General features: G+C 47.1%; 1 protein-coding gene across 1 annotated transcript; it reads right to left on the minus strand.

Moving 5' to 3' along the window:
• Window positions 1-9,386: 9,386 nt before the first annotated feature.
• LOC119379558 (uncharacterized) lies at window positions 9,387-15,818 on the minus strand. The gene is made up of 2 exons (XM_037648859.2): window positions 15,507-15,818; window positions 9,387-10,526 (listed from the first exon to the last, which is right to left on the minus strand). The coding sequence occupies exons 1-2, from the start codon at window positions 15,789-15,791 to the stop codon at window positions 9,393-9,395; spliced, it is 1,419 nt and encodes a 472-aa protein (XP_037504787.1). The 5' UTR covers window positions 15,792-15,818; the 3' UTR covers window positions 9,387-9,392.
• Window positions 15,819-18,455: the final 2,637 nt, after the last annotated feature.

Here is an 18,455-nt window from a genome sequence, read left to right on the forward strand (position 1 = left end):
AAAAACACAGTACTACTACGCGGCGCCACCGTACGTGTGCATTGCGAATTTACATCATAGAGGACAGGATCGTCAGAACGACATCTAGTCCGATCGATCCGTCCCGAGCAGACGCTCTGCTGCTCCTTAAATACGCTTCATTTCCAAGATAGGGAAACTCCTTAATCGGCAAATGTCCTATCACAAACGTGCATGCCTTTGAAGCTGCATAACTAGCAAACGTCCAATCACAAGCATGCATGCCTTTGGAGGGTCCGTCTCTTCGACACATAGGTCACCGCCCCCAGGATGGCACGCCAGGGACCACTGCAATCTCACTCTCCACGTCCGACCAGTTTGGAAGAAAGGGGGAGGGGGGGGGCAATGCCACCTCGGGGAACTGATAATCCTTTTACGAACAAAGGCACCAGCTTTAGCCAAAGCAAGCTCGTTGCAAACACGTGTTCCACGGAAGAGATCCGAGCGTAGCTGCCAGCTTCCCGCCGAAGCGCTCAGTTCAGAGAAAAGGCAGCAGGTGTCGGTGTCTAATCCGTTCTCCGAAGTGAGGGGGGGGGGGTGGTCCAAGAAGCGGGAAGACTCGCTTGGGGACAGCTGGCCCAGGACCCCCGCATCTGCTTTGTAACACAAGGCGGCTGCTCGCGAACCGCGCGGAAGTGCGTCACAGTTCTGTGTGCTAAGGTGATCGAGCGCTGCACCCGCTATGTGGTGATAGTTGCACCCGGAGGCTTGTCGTTTTCGAAACCGAAACTGACACTGGTCGGTAATGAGGAGCCTGCAATTAATTACCTGTCGCGCGCTTCAGCAAAAGATGTGCCGTGTTACGACTAACAGGCTCCCAGCAACACATTGCAGCAAAAAACGCGAGGCCAGAATTTTTGTGTCAGTACCGCTTAAAGGGACACTAAAGGCAAATATTAAGTCGACGTTGATTGTTGAAATAGCGGTCCAGAAACCTCGTAGTGCTGCTTTTGTGCCAAGGAAGTGCTTATTTTGAAATAAAATCACGTTTTTAGTGGTCCGCATCGCGTTAGCGCGCTTCAAATCTCCCGCCTGAAAATACGACTTCCATACGTCACTGCTGCCGTGCCCAACGTTGCCCGCTTTTACTGCGCGGCCGCCGACACTAGTAGCAGCCGAGCGGAAGTAGCTGGACCCACAGTAGCAACAACGGGCGCTGCGGCAAAGACTTGCTCGGATGGGCACATTCAAAGCCTTCAACAAGTTGCGGTTGGTCTCGTAATCCTCAGTACGAAAGTGCAGCGAGCACACACGCAGAGGTTTTGACTGTTTAGCACACTGGCGCAATGACATGGCACTAAGCCACTTCGAGCGTAAGGGTTCATTCCGCGGCACCCAGTGAAAAGACACACCGGTTTCCTTGCTGCAGCACTGGCGTTGTGCACCATTCGGGCATCCGGCAATATCACACGCATGCGGCATTTTGTCGAACTTTCTGTCAGAGCGACTTTCACGAGCGCGCAAAACACGCACGGCAGTACGCGATCCCGAAACTACCACTGAGACGGGCGAGGCGCAGTTCGGCGAAAACGGAACCTTTGAACCACGCGCGCCGTTCCCCATGGCAACGCCACGGAGGTTTTGTTTTCCATGAATCAAGCGGAAACGAACAAACAACATTTTATTACGTCTTTTGATGCTCGGAATGTTCTTTTTTTTACTGCTGCTAGTTTGATTACTAGTGATTTATTGTAGGCAGACTCTCATACGTCATCGGGATCACTTCGAAAATGTCCCACTCGTGGCGCTCATCATGTGATACATTTAGCTTAATTTCTCGGTAAGTAGGGCACTGCTGTTGATAATATTGCCGTTTTAGAAGTTGTCATACATTGGGCTTTCACTCTGACATAAATTGTTATTTGCCTTTAGTGTCCCTTTAATCTGCGCAGCGCATGCAACAATCGATGTACATGACACGATATCTTGCGAAAGCGATCGTGCCCCGAAAGCGACTGCTCGAGAATGTACCTGTTCGCGGCGATCACTAGTACGTACTACGCGGCGCACACCTGCGTTGATATGCTGGCGTTTTGTCTTCACTTGAGACATGCGGCAATATCGGCGCCACGAGTGAGCTTGTGCTCATAAAATGAACTGCATCGTGTGTCCGCGACTCGCTTTGGCTGATGGTGTCTCCATGGCCTCTCTTCCTAACCAAGATGTGCCGAATTAAGGGGCTAAATCACTTCCAAAATCTGATGCAGCAACTTTTTTGTTCGAGCTGGTAGGTCATAATCAGACATACAGCATTGTATGTCTGAGGCGTGAGCATTGTATTGAATTGAGGCGTGAAAAAAAAGCACAAAGCCAAAAACTAAATAAACAGCGAAAGGATGCATACATTTCTTTTCGTCTCCGTTTTTTCACGTCGTAGTATAACTCATACCATATCCCATGCAAGCTCATAGATGGAAGTATAGGCTCGCACGCCGTCACAGACCAACAAGCATCACGGAAAAGCAGTGTGAGGATTATTATTATTCTTTCAGTGCATTATATAAACTTCGAAGGCATTAATTAATAATTGTTGTGGTTTAACGCCCCAAAACCACGATATCATTATGAGGGACGCCGTAGAGGAGGGCACCGGGAATTTTAGACCACCTCGGGTTGTTTAATGCTCGCTTAAATCTAAATGCACGGACCTCAAGCATTTTCGCCTCCATCGAGAATGCAGCCGCCGCGGCCGGTATTTGATCCCGCGACCTGCGGGTCAGCAGTCGAGCACCATAACCCCTTGACCAACGTGGGCGGTAACTTCGAAGGTCTTGTTTGAACAGATATATGTTGCGATGACTTTCGTGCATTCAGAGAGCAGACCGAGCGAACTAGCTAGTTCGGCCACAACCATCTTCAGTGAATGCACAAAAAATAGAAACCACAGTATAAACGCGAAATATTTACGAACACATACCACTGCAGCATAGTAATCTCGAAAGGCTCCTCAACGTGTGCGTACGGACGTTTCCGCAGCTTCTTCCACAGCATGGTGTTCACGGACGGTTACCTTCGTAGGACGAAGGAAAAAAAAATCAGTAAATATAAGCTTGAGATGTTCGCCGCCACTTTCAATTACGTCATCTCGCACGGCGGAATGGGCTTTAGACGGTAACGCTAACCGTAATAAAACCGAAAGTGAAGTCCTCAGGCAGCCACATAGCAATCCGTCGAGTGCTCTCAAAGATGGTCCCGAGCGCGCATAGCAACTGCTTCATCATGTCACCGGACCGGACGGAACACTTGACTACATTCACAGATGTTTGTTTTTTTTTTTTTTAAATTTATTAAGGGGAAAGTTTTTTAAGGGGAAAACGCACGGAAAGCTTTCCTCCAGTTAGTATAACAGCTCACCAAAACTTAGTCCGTTTAGCTAACGCTAAGGAAAGCACAGGCGAAAGCATCTACTCTCATGAGCAAATTAAATTATTTTGATTTTCTTAATCGGTTTCATTATTACATTCAGTTACATGTCTTCTTTCGGTCGCCTAGACATCACCACTGGTTCTATATGCGCCGAGACTTAGTGGCGGAGGTGTTATTACGCACTTCATTCCCGTTTAATTCCTTTTACCATTGTAAGCAATGTTAATTCGCATTTGATTCACTTTAATTCACCCTTAATTCAAGTTATTTCACCTAAATTCCCGTTTCATTCATTTTTACACTAATCATTACTTCTAAACACTTGGCATACACATACTTCAGTTAAGTTCACCCTCCCCCTCGAAGTTTTTTGCACCACACCAGTCATCAAGTGCCCAAGCCAACTATTCTACGACGGAGAAGGAATGCCTTGCCATTATATGGCCTGTTTCAGAGTTTCGCCCTGCCTATACGGCAGGCATTTCAAAGTTCTGAGCGACCACCAAGCCTTGCGTTGGATGGCAAACCTAAAGGAACCTTTCCGGTCGCCTCGCATGGTAGAGTCTCAGACTCCATGAATTTGACATCAATGCGACGTAAAAGTCCAGACGGAAGCATTCAGATGCCGACTGCTTGTCCCACGCTCATTTCGACCCGCGACGAAAGATGATCAGGATGATGACACTTTCCTGGAAAGCGCCCATGACTTCGCGAAGCCTCAGCGGAGCGATCCAGAACTACTAAGCCTTGTAAAGTACTTGGAAAGCAAGATGGACGTTGTCCCAAGAGTGTTCAGGTGTCGATTGCCGTCGTTTTGTTTACCAGATGGCGTGCTCGTAAAAACTCATGAAAAGTTCGCGCCAACTGCCTTCTTGTTGTGCCCTCGACACTGCGTCCAGATGTTCTTTAGGCACTGCATGACGACGCGACTGCTGGTCATGTCGACTTCTCGCGTACGCTCACCATGATCCAGGAGAATTATTGTTGGCGGCACGTTAGCGCCGACGTCGGCAATTGCGTCACAATATGCCGGTACCCTAAGCGCGACGCAAGACACCGCCGACAAGGCCAGCGGAATTCCTACAACCCTTAGAACCATGTTACCTACATTTACAGCAACTCGGGATGGAATGCTTGGGGCCGTTCCCAACGTCAACAACCGCCAATAAAGGGATCGTGGGAGCCATGGATCACCTCACCCGGTACGCTGAAAGAAAAGCCCTACCGAAAGTCACTGCGACCGAAGTGGAGAAGTTTTTCGTCAGAACATCCTACTACGACATGGTGCGACAGAGTCCCTCATCCCCGACAAATAAATGGCGTCCACAGAGGAACTTACCCAAGTGATTCTTCAGTATATTCAGACCAGTACAGTCAGACAAGTCAACGCAGAACAACCGCCTGCCAACCGTGGACCAACGGTATTACGAAACGCCTAAAGGGGACCCTGGCCGAAAAATTAGCCATGTACGTCGACGATGAGCTGAAGGCGTGGGACGCTATCCTCCCGTACGTACTTATTTGCTTACACCTCTGCTCTGCAGAAAACAAAGCAACTTACGCCATTAAAGCCTGGTTACAGAAGGAATCTGGCAACAATATTTGTATCCATGCTACCGAACATCACAGGCGAAGAAAACCTCGACGTCCATACCTATCTGCAGCGGTCCGAACCAACAAGACACCTTGGCCGCCTGCGTATCAAGACCCCGCAGAAGACCAGCCACTGCCACTTCAATCTTCGAAGACGCCATATATAACCAGGCGACCATATTTGGATCTGGACACAGACGTGGGCTTAGCAAGAAGCTACTGAGACTATTATTCTGGTCTTACAAGATAACAGTACGTTGCGGTGTACTGGACCGGAGTCGGGCCCGCTGGGCTTGACCCAATCACAGCGGCGTCGCGCAGAACCCGAGAACCTCCACGTAGTGCGCTTTAAACCTTACTATGCGCGCTGACGAACTATGGGACATTATTCCAGACTTACTCTGTAAACTTTTTCCATATGTTCTAACTTCCATACTCTATTTGCAGCGTCGGGAGGATGCTTTTTTTCAGAGAGGCATCACCACGCGCGCTTGTTTCGTTATTTTCATACGACTGGAGTTCACTTACAAAAACTGCTACACGTGTTACCATATGTTCAGGCCAGGCCAAAAGGTGTAAGAACCTTCACGATTGTTTTAGAAGGTTCTGATAAGATTGCGCGCACGTCGCGAGCAGTTGAGTTTCATCTCGAACTAAGGCAACCACCAGCCACAAAGCAGGAATGCTCGATTAGGCATGAATAAAAGCCAACGTGTTTCACTGACGATCAGATTATCGCCGACCGATGAGTGTGCTCGCTGCTATCGTTGCATTGTTACTTACTTGAACTGGTATAGCGCATTACGGAGAAGAAGAAACGGCCGAGCAGACCGACACAAGAGGACAGAGCGCTAACTTCCAACTGAGCTTTATTGTGAAAATGCATCAAATATGTAGACATGCGCAAGCATACAAAAAACACCCTTACGCAACGCCAAGATTAGGCATACCATCGCACCGTCACACGCCACAGATTCATAGACGGTTTCCTTGATTAAGGAAGGCCACTTCATGTTCAGATAAAGCCAACGAAGGGGCGCTGATACATCTGATGCCAGCTCTTGCTATACAATGCGCTTCAATAATCTCTCGAGTGATTTGTGACGGGTGCTTTCTAAGTACTTCACATTGATCAAACATAGGGGAGCATCCACAATCGCGGCAGTGAATTCCAATGTGGCCCTGAACTGCTTTGTGAACATTATAATGGTGCTCTTTTAGCCTTTCATTAAGGCAGCGCCCCGTTTGGCCGATATACCTCTTACCACATGAGAGTGGTATCGAGTAAACCACCCCCACTTCACACGGCACAAACCGAGTTTTGTGCTTAGTTGAGCAAACAGTGGCGCGTGATTTGAGGGGATTGACTGCTTTGCAAAGCCGCTGTAACTTATCAGGCGCCGAAAACACCACTTTCACACTAACCTTCTCCCCTATCTTTTTTAGTCGGTGGGAAATGTCATGCACATAGGGCAAAACCACGGGTCTTTTTCGGTCGTTAGATTCCGGCTGAGCCTCGGAGTTGCAGTCTTTTTTCATCTGTTTTAATAGCTTTTCAGCTATTGTTAAGTTACAGCGGCTGATAAGTTACAGCGCCTGATAAGTTACAGCGCCTGATAAGTTACAGCGGCTTTGCAAAGCAGTCAATCCCCTCAAATCACGCGCCACTGTTTGCTCAACTAAGCACAAAACTCGGTTTGTGCCGTGTGAAGTGGGGGTGGTTTACTCGATACCACTCTCATGTGGTAAGAGGTATATCGGCCAAACGGGGCGCTGCCTTAATGAAAGGCTAAAAGAGCACCATTATAATGTTCACAAAGCAGTTCAGGGCCACATTGGAATTCACTGCCGCGATTGTGGATGCTCCCCTATGTTTGATCAATGTGAAGTACTTAGAAAGCACCCGTCACAAATCACTCGAGAGATTATTGAAGCGCATTGTATAGCAAGAGCTGGCATCAGATGTATCAGCGCCCCTTCGTTGGCTTTATCTGAACATGAAGTGGCCTTCCTTAATCAAGGAAACCGTCTATGAATCTGTGGCGTGTGACGGTGCGATGGTATGCCTAATCTTGGCGTTGCGAAAGGGTGTTTTTTGTATGCTTGCGCATGTCTACATATTTGATGCATTTTCACAATAAAGCTCAGTTGGAAGTTAGCGCTCTGTCCTCTTGTGTCGGTCTGCTCGGCCGTTTCTTCTTCTCCGTAATGCGCTATACCAGTTCAAGTACGACGAACCAACTCGCCCAATCTTCAACACTTATTGTTACTTAATTATTTTTGCGGCTGCAGGTTCACACAATACAGAGTTTCATCTTGTACTGGCTTCAGTTTTGCGTTATTCACCGTCACAAACATGTCAAAACCCCATACGTCACTCTTCCCACAATACGCGTACGAAACAGCTACAACAGCTCCAGAAGCAATTCGAAAGCAGACAGTTCTAGATATGCATATCAGTAAGGTTCCGTCGAATAGCATAAATTTGTTCATTTTACGTATTATTCTTTATGATGTGGTGGCGCAAAACTTAGTTGGTTCTCAGTCTGCGCGAATGTCAACGTGTCTGTTTCTTCTTATAGCACGTTTATCTATTCAATACATCAAGTATGTGTTCGGTGCTAGTAATTATGCGATTATCCTTGTCAGAAGGCAAAGATCTGGCGATTAACAAGGGGTCATTCCACGCCAAACGTCCCAGCCATTTTGGCGACCATCTCAAATGTGATCGAAAAAAATTGTGCTGATTTCTCGCATTGAAAACTGTAAATTGCTAGAATATTTCGGAGAGCAAACATTTTTGGTCACGTGGGAGCCTTCCAAATTTCGCAGAATGTCGTCCGAGTGCCGCTTGTTAAAAATTTATTTCTCAGGGTATCGATTCTTGTTTCAATGCCAAATTTGGTTGACATGTTAAGCAAAAGCGTCTGCGTAAGATGGCGGAGTCTCAGCTATATTACTGCATTTTTTTCTGCCATGTACACCTACACACACTGTCAAAATGTTCTAATATTTGAATTTTTTCCCATTTAGTACCGCGATGTGTATAAATATCTGAGTAATCAATACTCACTCTACGGAAAGTATATTTTGTGACAAAGATATTTTCAGACCACTAAAGTTTGTAAATATTACGAGCAAAAAACACAAATTTGGAAATCTTTATTTTGGGCCATATTGAGACGCGACTTTCACAACGTGGTGCTCCAATTGAAAATCAGCTTTATACCTCAATTGAAAGCAAATAAGTAGTACTTCTTTTATGGCAACTTTTATCATTACAATTTTTGTTTCAATAAAGAAAATAATTTTTGAAGTTTCCCATTGACGCCAATGGGCAACTTCAAGATGAAGCCGCCGCAGCAACAAATGGAAAGATAGCCGTTAATGGCGAACTTCAAAAATTATTTTCTTCCTTAAAACAAAAAGTGTAATGCTAAAAGTTGCCATACAAAAGAACTGTTTATTTCCTTTGGATTGAGGTGTAAAGGTGATTTTTAATTGGAGCACCAAGTGGTGTAAACAGTCTCAATGTGGCCCAAAATGAAGATTTTCACAAGTTTGTCATTTCCTTCCTCGTAAGATTTTCAAACTCCAGTGGTCTGCAAATATTTTTACGTCAAAAAATACCTTCCATGGAGTAAGTATTGATTGCAGAAATATTCATACCGCAGTATTACAAGGGAAAAATACAAACATAGAACATTGACAAAACTTGGGGAGGCCTATAAGGCAACAAAATTGCAGTAATATAGTTGACTCCAAAATCCTACGCAGACGCTTTTGCTTAATATGTAAACCAAATTTGGCATTGAAACAAAAAACAATGCTCTCAGAAATTTTCAACAGACGACATTCTGCGAAATTCGTAAAGATCCCACATGACCAAAAATTTTTTCTCTCCGAAATATTCTAGAAACTTAGTGTTTTTCATGCAAGAAATCGGCACAATTTTTTTTTTCAATCGCATTTCAGATGGTCGCCAAAATGACTGGGACATTTTGCGTGGAATGACCCAAGGACGGATGTCCTTACTGGTGACGGCCCCGTAAACTCCAACGAAAGGGCTTTTCAGATTCAGACGAAAAGCCATACGCAACACTGTTTACACAGAAACCAGCAGTGTTTTTAATAGACAAAAATGCGCAGAAGTGTTCTCAAGGGAAAATTACACAGGTAAAATTCCCTGTCGTAACATACAGGGCAACAAATGTCAAAACAATTAAGAGATTTCAAGTAATGCAAAAAGTAAACAAGAACAGAAAAGAACGAAACGGGCCAGTCGGAGAGGTTTACTTGACAAATGAGTAGGGTCGTATAAAGACACCTGTAAAGCTGGCGCAGCATCAACAAGCGTCGTCGCAAAGAAAATCTTGCACTGAGAAGCATGTTTCGTACTGTCGACCATTAAGCGACTAATGATCAAACTGGATCACCAGCCTCATGCAGCCGTCACTAAAGAAGTCGCCAGACCGCACGGGATCTAGATTTACAGCGAAACAACTGTGAATATGCTCAGATTTTTCCACAGCTCGCGTGCACTCGCAGCGGCCTTCGTCGGGGCCTCTCAACTCGAGGTCACCGTCGGCGTTCATGGGATGTTTAATTTTCACGGTCCAGCCACTCAACACGCACCGAGAGTGCTCAAGAAGTCCGTTAAACTCAATATCCACACAGAGCATGCCAGCGTCATCTAATTCGAAGGTTTCCTTCGAGACGACAACCGTGAAATACGTGTCCCTCGTGCACGACATAGTCACATCAGCAAGCTTCCTCGATGTCGGCCCGCACGAAAAAATTCCTTCGGCATTCTCAAAGTACATTGTGTAAATCTGCCTCGAAACGTCATCGCCCAAGCCATGTTCCGTGGATACTGCACCGCTTAAGCGGCGGAACTTCTCTTCAACACGCACAGAGGGCTTGCAGTCCACGATCACAGGCCGGTGACATGCAGGCTGAGTGACAATCTGCCGCACGAGTTCCAGCTGGTTGAGCGACATGTGGGCAAAATGTTCCAACTTTCGCAGCACGAGTATCTTCTCCGATTCCAAGGACAGAGATACCCTGTCTGCGCTTGCCGGGCTGCTTTGCCGACCACGCCGTCCGCGCGACGGCGTCGAAGAGACGACGTTGGACATTTGAGCCATGTCTCTCTTCAATTCCAGCATAGACGCCCTGAAGTCGCTATTGAAGCTGTTGTACCAGACTTCGTGGTTCTTGGCGCGTTCTGCGACCTCATTCAGGTGGTTCGTAATCGCGGACAGGCCACGACGCAGATCCTGCAACAGCATCCTCTGGTCTTCCATTGCGGCGCTCGTGTCTCCGGGCGTCACCGCTGCCGACTCCGCAGACGAACTCTCTTCGGCCGCTTGTGAAGAAGCGGCGAAGCAGCCGTTCTCGTAGTGCTTAACCAGGTCCTTGTGAAGCACCGCCTCGGGGCACCGCAAACATTCCACAACGTGAAATGTGCATTCATGCTCGTAGTGCCGCAGCATAGTTTCCATAGAGCCCACGAACTCGCATCCTTGCGCTTCGTTCCAGCAGTAAACCTTGAAATGAGAAAAAAATCAACATACTTAAAGGGACCGACAACTGGCCAGAATATGAAATGAGTTGACTCCACCGATGTAAAGATTGTCCGTTGCACTGACTCAAACCAACCCTGTTTTCTTCGTCAGAGATGAATTTATACTTTTATTTCTTAATTGAAAGTCGCGAAAAATGACCTGTGGCGCCTCTGACGGCAAAAACATGAATGATCCGATGAAGACGGCCACGTGACCGTTGATTGCTGTACGCGGTCGAGGATTCTTTTGTTAGTATTGAAGTATTGTTCGTTTCTTTATATTAAAAGGTATTACTCCATAATAATGTACATATAGGCCTGCGTTAGTAGTATGCATTAAAGTGTCGCTGCCTTCACGTGACGTAATAATCCCATGCTCGTCAGCGCGTCTTGAGCAACTTTTCAGCGGGCTCATGCAACCGTGCACGCAGTTTTCAGGTCGCTAAGATTTTGGAGCGACATAGTTTTGCTACCTACACTTCGTCTCAGAAATGACGCGCGCTGCTACTCGGTGCGGCCGTGCATATGCACAGTTATGTTTTCGATTACTTGGCTTGGCTCGTGTATCGAGAGAGTAACGACGCTGGGACAAGCCATCCATGACACAGGTGCAGGCCACCTTGGGCGCAGGCGCACACAACGCTGTACAAATACCGGAAGGTGTATAAAGCCACACATCTCATTCTAACAGCTTGCTATTTTCAAAAATGGCTGGAAAGCTCAAAATAAAGGTGGTTAAGCATAGTTACAGTAACTCCTGCGAAAGCAGAACAAAGACAGCTTTCACAAGGGCTAGCGGCATCGCTATCAATTCTCAGCGTTGCTGGAGCAAGCCTCCATGCGTGTTTGGAGCCTTTCAGATCGAAAAATACTACTTATAAAATAACTACGTGCTTTTCGGATAAACCACTGCAACTACAAACGCTACGAACGATCAGCTTCCTGTCGCGGCGTAAAAAACTGGGTCGAGAAACTCAGTTGTCGGTCCCTTTAGGCAGTACGTTTAGTGGCAGAGGTCCAGGACTTACCGGAATATCGTTGCATTTTACGAAGACAGATCATAACACAGGAGCAAGAGAAACGTTGATTGACAAACAGTGTCAAAATAGCGTGAAATGAGACAAATCATTTTAATACCAGCCAGCATTATATTCTCTAAAATTTCGAGCAACTTACTGGTTATTTTGACGTCGCGAGATTTAACAAAGGCGGACAAATTAGCTCATGAAAAAGTATATGGCCGAAATACAGATGTAAATCGGACTATTTTAATTTCAGAAAAATGGATATATATATATATATATATACACACACACCCGCGCACCCATACGCGTAACAGTTGGGAAGTCTGTGTGCTCTGATCGTCGCAGTGGTGGTGGTATCAACTTTGACTAAATGTCCGCTGTCCTGCGCAGCGGCGTCGCTCCATGCGGGAAGCGACTCTAACCGTTTCTCCCGTTCAGCGATTCTGTTGAGTTCATGCCGTGTCAATTTTGGTGGGGCTGGCAGGAGCTGGGAAATTCCTACATACCCACAAGATGTAGTCTTGTGCGGCTAGTTCATTTAGACTACAATTTCCACAATTTGGATTCAATTCTCCGTTTGTGATAATTGCCAGTCTATGAGGACTGGCGAAAGAGTGCGTTTGTATGCGGCGAAGAACTCTAGCCTGCGCTCTCGTGACGTTGTCATCTGGCGGAGGGTAAAGCTTCCGTTCGTTTTTATATAAGTTTGTGACATTGTTATAAGAAATCGGTGCCTCACTCAGGAAAACCGGGCCCGATGGGCGCACCTGCAGGTTTGTTACACATCGGGACACGCCTCATTACCCGGGTACCCCGAGTGGGCAGGGACCCACACAAGCTCGGCAGTTGCGTGTCCCGGTCTTTAAGGATCCTCGCCACACGCGGGCACCTACATTTCAATTAGCGAGATTTGATATTGTTGGGCGTTTACAGTACTCTTGAAGAGTTTATTGAAGCTCACAAAGTTGCATGGCAGGCCCGTTTATTCCGCACGGCGGTGAGTAGGCAAGTCTTAGACAACCCGTGGTTGTACCCCCTCATGGAACCGGCGGGAAGGACTGCATTGCAGCAGGCTGTTAGGAGTGCTTTAGTAGCGGAGCCAATGCCAAAGACCATGTTAGCAGGTATAGACACGCGGTAAGACAGTATGCCAGAGTTAGTGCCCTACGGGGCAAGTACTGCAGCAAAACGGAACGAACAGCCATACCTAGTGAGTGTGATGACCGGAGTGAGGCGGATCTTAAGCGTAGCTTCTGTTGAAGTCCTATCCGCTCTGGAAGGCGGAATAAACTGCCATTGCGCTTGCCATCCCGAGCGCTTCCGCTTGGATGATCGTCGCAGTATTACGACATTTTGTGCCATTCCAAAAAAGAAAGAAAGCCACCTCCAGTTGGTTTAGTAGAAACGACTGTGCGCTGATGCAACGGTCTTTTCTTTTGTTGATAAGTAAAGCATCTACACTTTTTCCGGGCATCTGATTCAGTGAGAACGAACAGAAAACCGAAATTGAACGACTGAAGCTGCTGTGACAAATGCCCTTTCAAATCGGCCAACGATAGACGCTGTTCTACTTTCTTCCGTTTACAACGTGTTCATCCATATGTTATAACAACGTCAACCAGAGTGACCCAGACACCCTGGCTGCGGTTACGGCAATATGCATATTGCGAGGCAAAAGTGGTCCCTTGGCTGACGAGGTACAACGTGTCAAGAATTTATAGAGGCCATGTGTGGCTTTCTACGGACACCAACTTGAAATAGCGTTGCCCGATTAGAACACTCGTATTGCGGATAGAGGCCAGACATGCACATATTTCTATCGTGAAAAGGGAGAATAGCTGACGAAAAAAGTGAGGCAAGAATATTTATACAAGGAGTTTTTTTTTTATTATGTCATGCGCAGGCGCACAAAGCAGCGATAGCGCAAGCGTCGTCTGCCATGCCGTTCCCTTAAGGACGACGCACGGCCTATCAGAATGCCTGTATTAGTCTCCATAAATAAAGAAGCAAAACAAAAGCGGTAAGAACAAAACCATGCGAGACTAAAAACTGCGATCTACCAGTGCAAGTTCTTTTTATCTGTCCTGTAACTGCAGCCAAAGAAACCGCGCAATGTGGACGGGCAAGGAAATTGGAATAAAAAAAAGCAATAGACAAGTAATACACAGGCGGATAGTAATAGTAATATCTGGGGTTTAACGTCCCAAAACCACGATATGACTATGAGAGACGCCGTAGTGGAGGGCTCCGGAAATTTCGACCATCTGGTGTTCTTTAACGTGCACCTAAATCTAAGTACACGGGCCTCTACCATTTCGCCTCCATCGAAATGCCACCGCCGCGGCCGGAATCGAACCCGCGACCTTCGGGTCAGCAGCCGAGCACCGTAACCGCTATACCACAGCGCCGGACCACAGGCGGATAGTGTATACGAATCTAAGCTAACGGCGCCGCAAATGGCGCTGGCACACTAGCGTGCTCTCTACGCTTGCATGTCATGTAGGAAATAGTTACTTCTCGCCTACATACGTTGGTTTCAACCATGTCTAGGGATCAACGTTCGTGCGATATTAAAAAATTGCAAGCGTGCATACGCCATGCGATCATCGCGTCGTGTATGCAGCCGGCCAATCCTACACTCTTCTGTATTCAGCCTACCACTGTCATTTGGTTGCGTCCACAAACGGCAAACGGGACACTGCGCAAATGTTAGTGCAAGGGAACACGCGAACTATATTCAGGCATGCGCGATCACAGGAAACTTGTCTCCCCATTGTCGCAGATATGAGTGTCAAGCTCTTTTGGACAGCGCCGAGGTGATAGTGAACGGAAAAGATGCGGATGAACGCGAGATTATCGAGGCAATGGCAATCGAAAAGCTTTACGACAGCGCACCCTCACATGCGCTATCTAGGAAGGAAGTGTACTGTCATGTGTCGTAACCTTTTCTAAACTCTTCTTTTTGACCCCCCAGATTCTAACTCCGGGGCATTGGACATATATTCTTCAGTGGGTTCAAATTAACGTCGGCGCATTTCTAGCGCTTGAACGAAATAGGAAAAAGCACGCAGACACGGAAAGAAAAAGGGGACAGTAAGAACGCCGGCGTTCTTGGTGCCCCCTTTGCTTTCAGTGTCTGCATGTATTCTTGTTTTTGTTTTCGATTTCGCTTAACCGGTGGAAATGCATCAAAGTTCAGTATTCCAACTAGCCCAGCAAACTGCTTCAAATTAACGCCACTTGCGTTTCAACTTTGGTGCAGTCACTTAACATGTTCGAAAATTGAGTTGATCAACGTTGCAAACCGACGTTGTTCACTTGCTTTGCATTCCATGCGAGTGAGGAGACCTAAGAGCATCTAACGTTTCAGGAATGCCGGCTGTGCTTTGGTAGCACTTATCACCAGATTGAATTAATTATCGTCCAAGGATTAAAGCACGTGAAATATATGCCACAAAAGAGCAACTGCTGAACAGTTACAGCCTATATAAAATACGCGGTATCGTCGTCCTTAACTTTTGAAACCTACTTCTATTTGGTGTCAAACTATCTAAAAAGTTTATTTCTTAAGTTTTACGTGCCAAGAGCATGAACGGTCTTTGAGGCAAGCCGTAGTAGGGGACCTGCGAATTAATTTGGACCCCCTGGCGTATTTCTTGACGTGCCCATAAATGGCAGTGCACGCATGTTCATGCATTTTGGGCCAAAGGAAAGGCGGCCGCCGTCATTTACCATCCGATGTACAGCAACCTATGCACTACGTAAGGTGCGGGTACACGGGAATATAAATGCTGGCCTCAACCGCACACCTAACCGGACCAATATGATAAGCCGAATGAGTAAGCACTGAAATCGAATAGCTGCCACTTTTACCGTTCAGAGTGATGTAGATGAATGGCGTTTCCAAGTAAAGTAAATAAATAGATTTAGCTACTGACCTGGAAGCTGCGCACTTTGCTGTCGGGGAAGTTAACGTCGACGCTGTCCGCTTCCTCAAATGGCTGCCTATCCAAGGGACACAGCCCGGCACCATTTTCCGAGCTGGCGGCATGGCAAGATCGACAGAGGATGTGCGAACACGGCAGCAGCACCGTTCGCATCGGAATCATGCCGCAGACACAGCACGCGTATGAACCGGGCACCTTCGCAGCAAACCGGGTCGGTCTCCAGTTTGCGCCGGTAACGGCGTCGTGGCAGAAACGATGCACGTGCTTTCGTTCCATTTCCGAAATGGTGTCGTCTTCAGACACAGACCATAAGCAGACTGTCTTTTGTAGTACTGATTCTATGTGCCCTCGTTAGGCAACTTTTACTGGCCGAAGGGTGCCACGACATTCTTTCGTTTATCACCGCACGGCCGCGACACCTGCCGCTGTAGGGTTGCTAAGAACATGATATCGCATTCCCACTTTTTCGCTCGTCATGCACCAAACTCCGCAAAGCTCAATATCAGCAATATCAGGGTACTAATGCCGACCGTGATCATGCGTACGCGCCGCTGATATTGCGTATACTTCATTATTTCCTAATGTGCGGCAATATTGCCTCGCGATAAGCAATCGCAAGTGTGACGGCGAATGTAACTTGTGTTCCCGCTTTGCTTCAGCTGCTCGCTAGCTGACGTCGCTGTCGGCCGTTCAAACTTTCGGTAGAAGGAGCCTTTCGTCGACTACCTTATCAACGCCGACCTGCAATTTTAGTGTTTCGTCACGCTCTAGGGCAACGAAAAATGATCGGTACGGCTGTCTAACGGACGAATAGTTGAGGTTGCAGTACGTTGCGCTCGTGTGCAAGAATGACCATGCACGTATAGTTAGAGTCGCGGAACCAGGGTCCACAATCCGCCTTTCTCGTGAAACAATAGCGCATACGCCCTAGCCTATAGGAACAGTCGCAATACTTGTTTCTAGGATCTCCGCACATTTCGCGATCTCGGAGGCGGTATCATGGATCTCGGATGGGGTATCTCGGATAGATCTCGGATAGATCGGGTACATCTCGGATCTATCTCGGATGTGGTGCCTAATAAAGAAAACCACAACCTAACGAAGAAGACAACAGACAGCGATGCCAAGCAAGGCATAGGAGTCATTATTTGTCGTTTTAACAGTAGACGCACACGCATTCTTATTGCTGCAAACTGCCTTTCCGAAGAGCGCTTCGCTCCTCGACCCATAGCTCCACGTCGATGCGACGCGTACAACGTTCGCACGTTCTGCAACTGCTCGTTTAAAACGGAAAGCACCGTGGTGACGATGGTGGTGGGTATATGTGGTGCTTTATCGCGCAAGAGCCAGAGGAGCTATTCTCGATATGTCCACCTTGTGGACTGTCCACTTCGGCCGCCGGTGATTGGATGGAGCTCGACGAGCAGCGCGCCCCCTATATCCGATACTTTTTCCGCAACGTCAATTTGACGTCACGAAGCTTTGACAACTCTCGACACAATTGAGAGGGACGGAATGCTCTTCACCGCAACGAACGCAGCACCCAGATAACCACTTTTAGACGTACATTTCGGAGACCGTGCATAAACTCTGATCCCGTTAGCCCTCGCATTAAGTTCAATGCGGCCGCCCGCCTAACGCACCTAGAAGGTCGGTACGCATTTCGTCCATTTTCTTTCTTTTTACACTGGGAATGTGCTGGCGGGTTCAGTGCGTCGACGTGGTCAAGAACGGCATGATGTCACGGCTCACCGCTTTTTCGAGTTAACTGAATGCGCTCCGCCGAAGTGGACACGTCCACAAGGTGGACACATCGAGAATAGCTCCCCAGATATGGCAAGGAGGGCCCATCTCATATACATGAGTGTTGGATGGAGCAGCGCGGCGTGACGCGCAGATGCAATGAATGGGTAGAGGCCCAAAGCCAATCATTCAGTAGTGGAAAAGGATGCATACAAGCCAAGGAGGTTATGCCACAAGACTTCTGGAGTGGAGGCGGCCATCCGAAAGTGACGCTTGTCACCGTCATCTTGCTAGACGAAAGTCGTAGGAGACGACGGAGCGTGTTGCCACTATGCCGCTGTTGTAATGCTTTTAATGTATGCCCCATGCTTTTCTAGAACATGTCTAGTATCGCGGTAGGCCATGGTGAGTTCGTGCGTCGCTTTGACAGTACAAATCGGATTAAGACGACGCCAAGGAATAACATTTTGTACGTAAGACTCAACCTTACGTTGAAGACAACAGACAGTGATGCCAAGCAAGGCATAGGGGTCATTATTTGTCGTTTTTAACAGTAGTATGACTACAACATAAATGGAAAGGAATTAAAGTGGACGAAGGAAGATTTTGCTATCGGTAGGCGCCGAACCTACAATTTTCGGAAAGCGCACCCGATGCTCTTACACGCAGAGAAATGCCCAGTAATGTGGACTGGAGAACGACGGCCACCGTAGCTCAATTAGTAGAGTCGTCCGCGTCAATCGCACTAATGTCTCACCACACACAAAAACATGACAGTAAGGACTAATGATAGTAAGGTCAATCGCGGAAAGTAACTGACTACATTGAAAAGCCGGCGTTGTTGTATTATTGCATAAGTTATTCTTCACAGCCAAATTGCAGAAACGCTTCGCATTCAAACCAGTTCTATAATCCGAAGAAACACCGAAGAAACATGATGAGAATTATTATCTCCCGTAAATAACATTTATTTCCTAAAAGACGGGCTATGCCGAGTCTAGAGCATTAGTATTCTGAACACCCAATGGGAAATGTACATCGAACAACTAAAATGGAAGACACATCTCGGAATCGAAAAATCTGTAGCTATAATTACACTTTCTCAATTCATTAAGCGATGTGTAATTTAACCTGATGAGCTATTGACGAAGAAATAATATCCCTAAGCAACCACCGCGAAAGCGGGGCTCTAAACAA

The sequence above is a fragment of the Rhipicephalus sanguineus genome, chromosome 1 (genome assembly GCF_013339695.2).
Source record: "Rhipicephalus sanguineus isolate Rsan-2018 chromosome 1, BIME_Rsan_1.4, whole genome shotgun sequence".
NCBI classification, from domain to species: Eukaryota; Metazoa; Arthropoda; class Arachnida; order Ixodida; family Ixodidae; genus Rhipicephalus; species Rhipicephalus sanguineus.

Bases quoted from the DNA above. Each gene is read 5' to 3' on its own strand.
- LOC119379558 (XM_037648859.2), bottom strand. From the start codon at position 15,791: ATGGAACGAAAGCACGTGCATCGTTTCTGCCACGACGCCGTTACCGGC. The intron at 10,527-15,506 runs GTCAGTAGCTAA...TCTCATTTCAAG, and splicing joins GCAAAGTGCGCAGCTTCCAG to GTTTACTGCTGGAACGAAGC.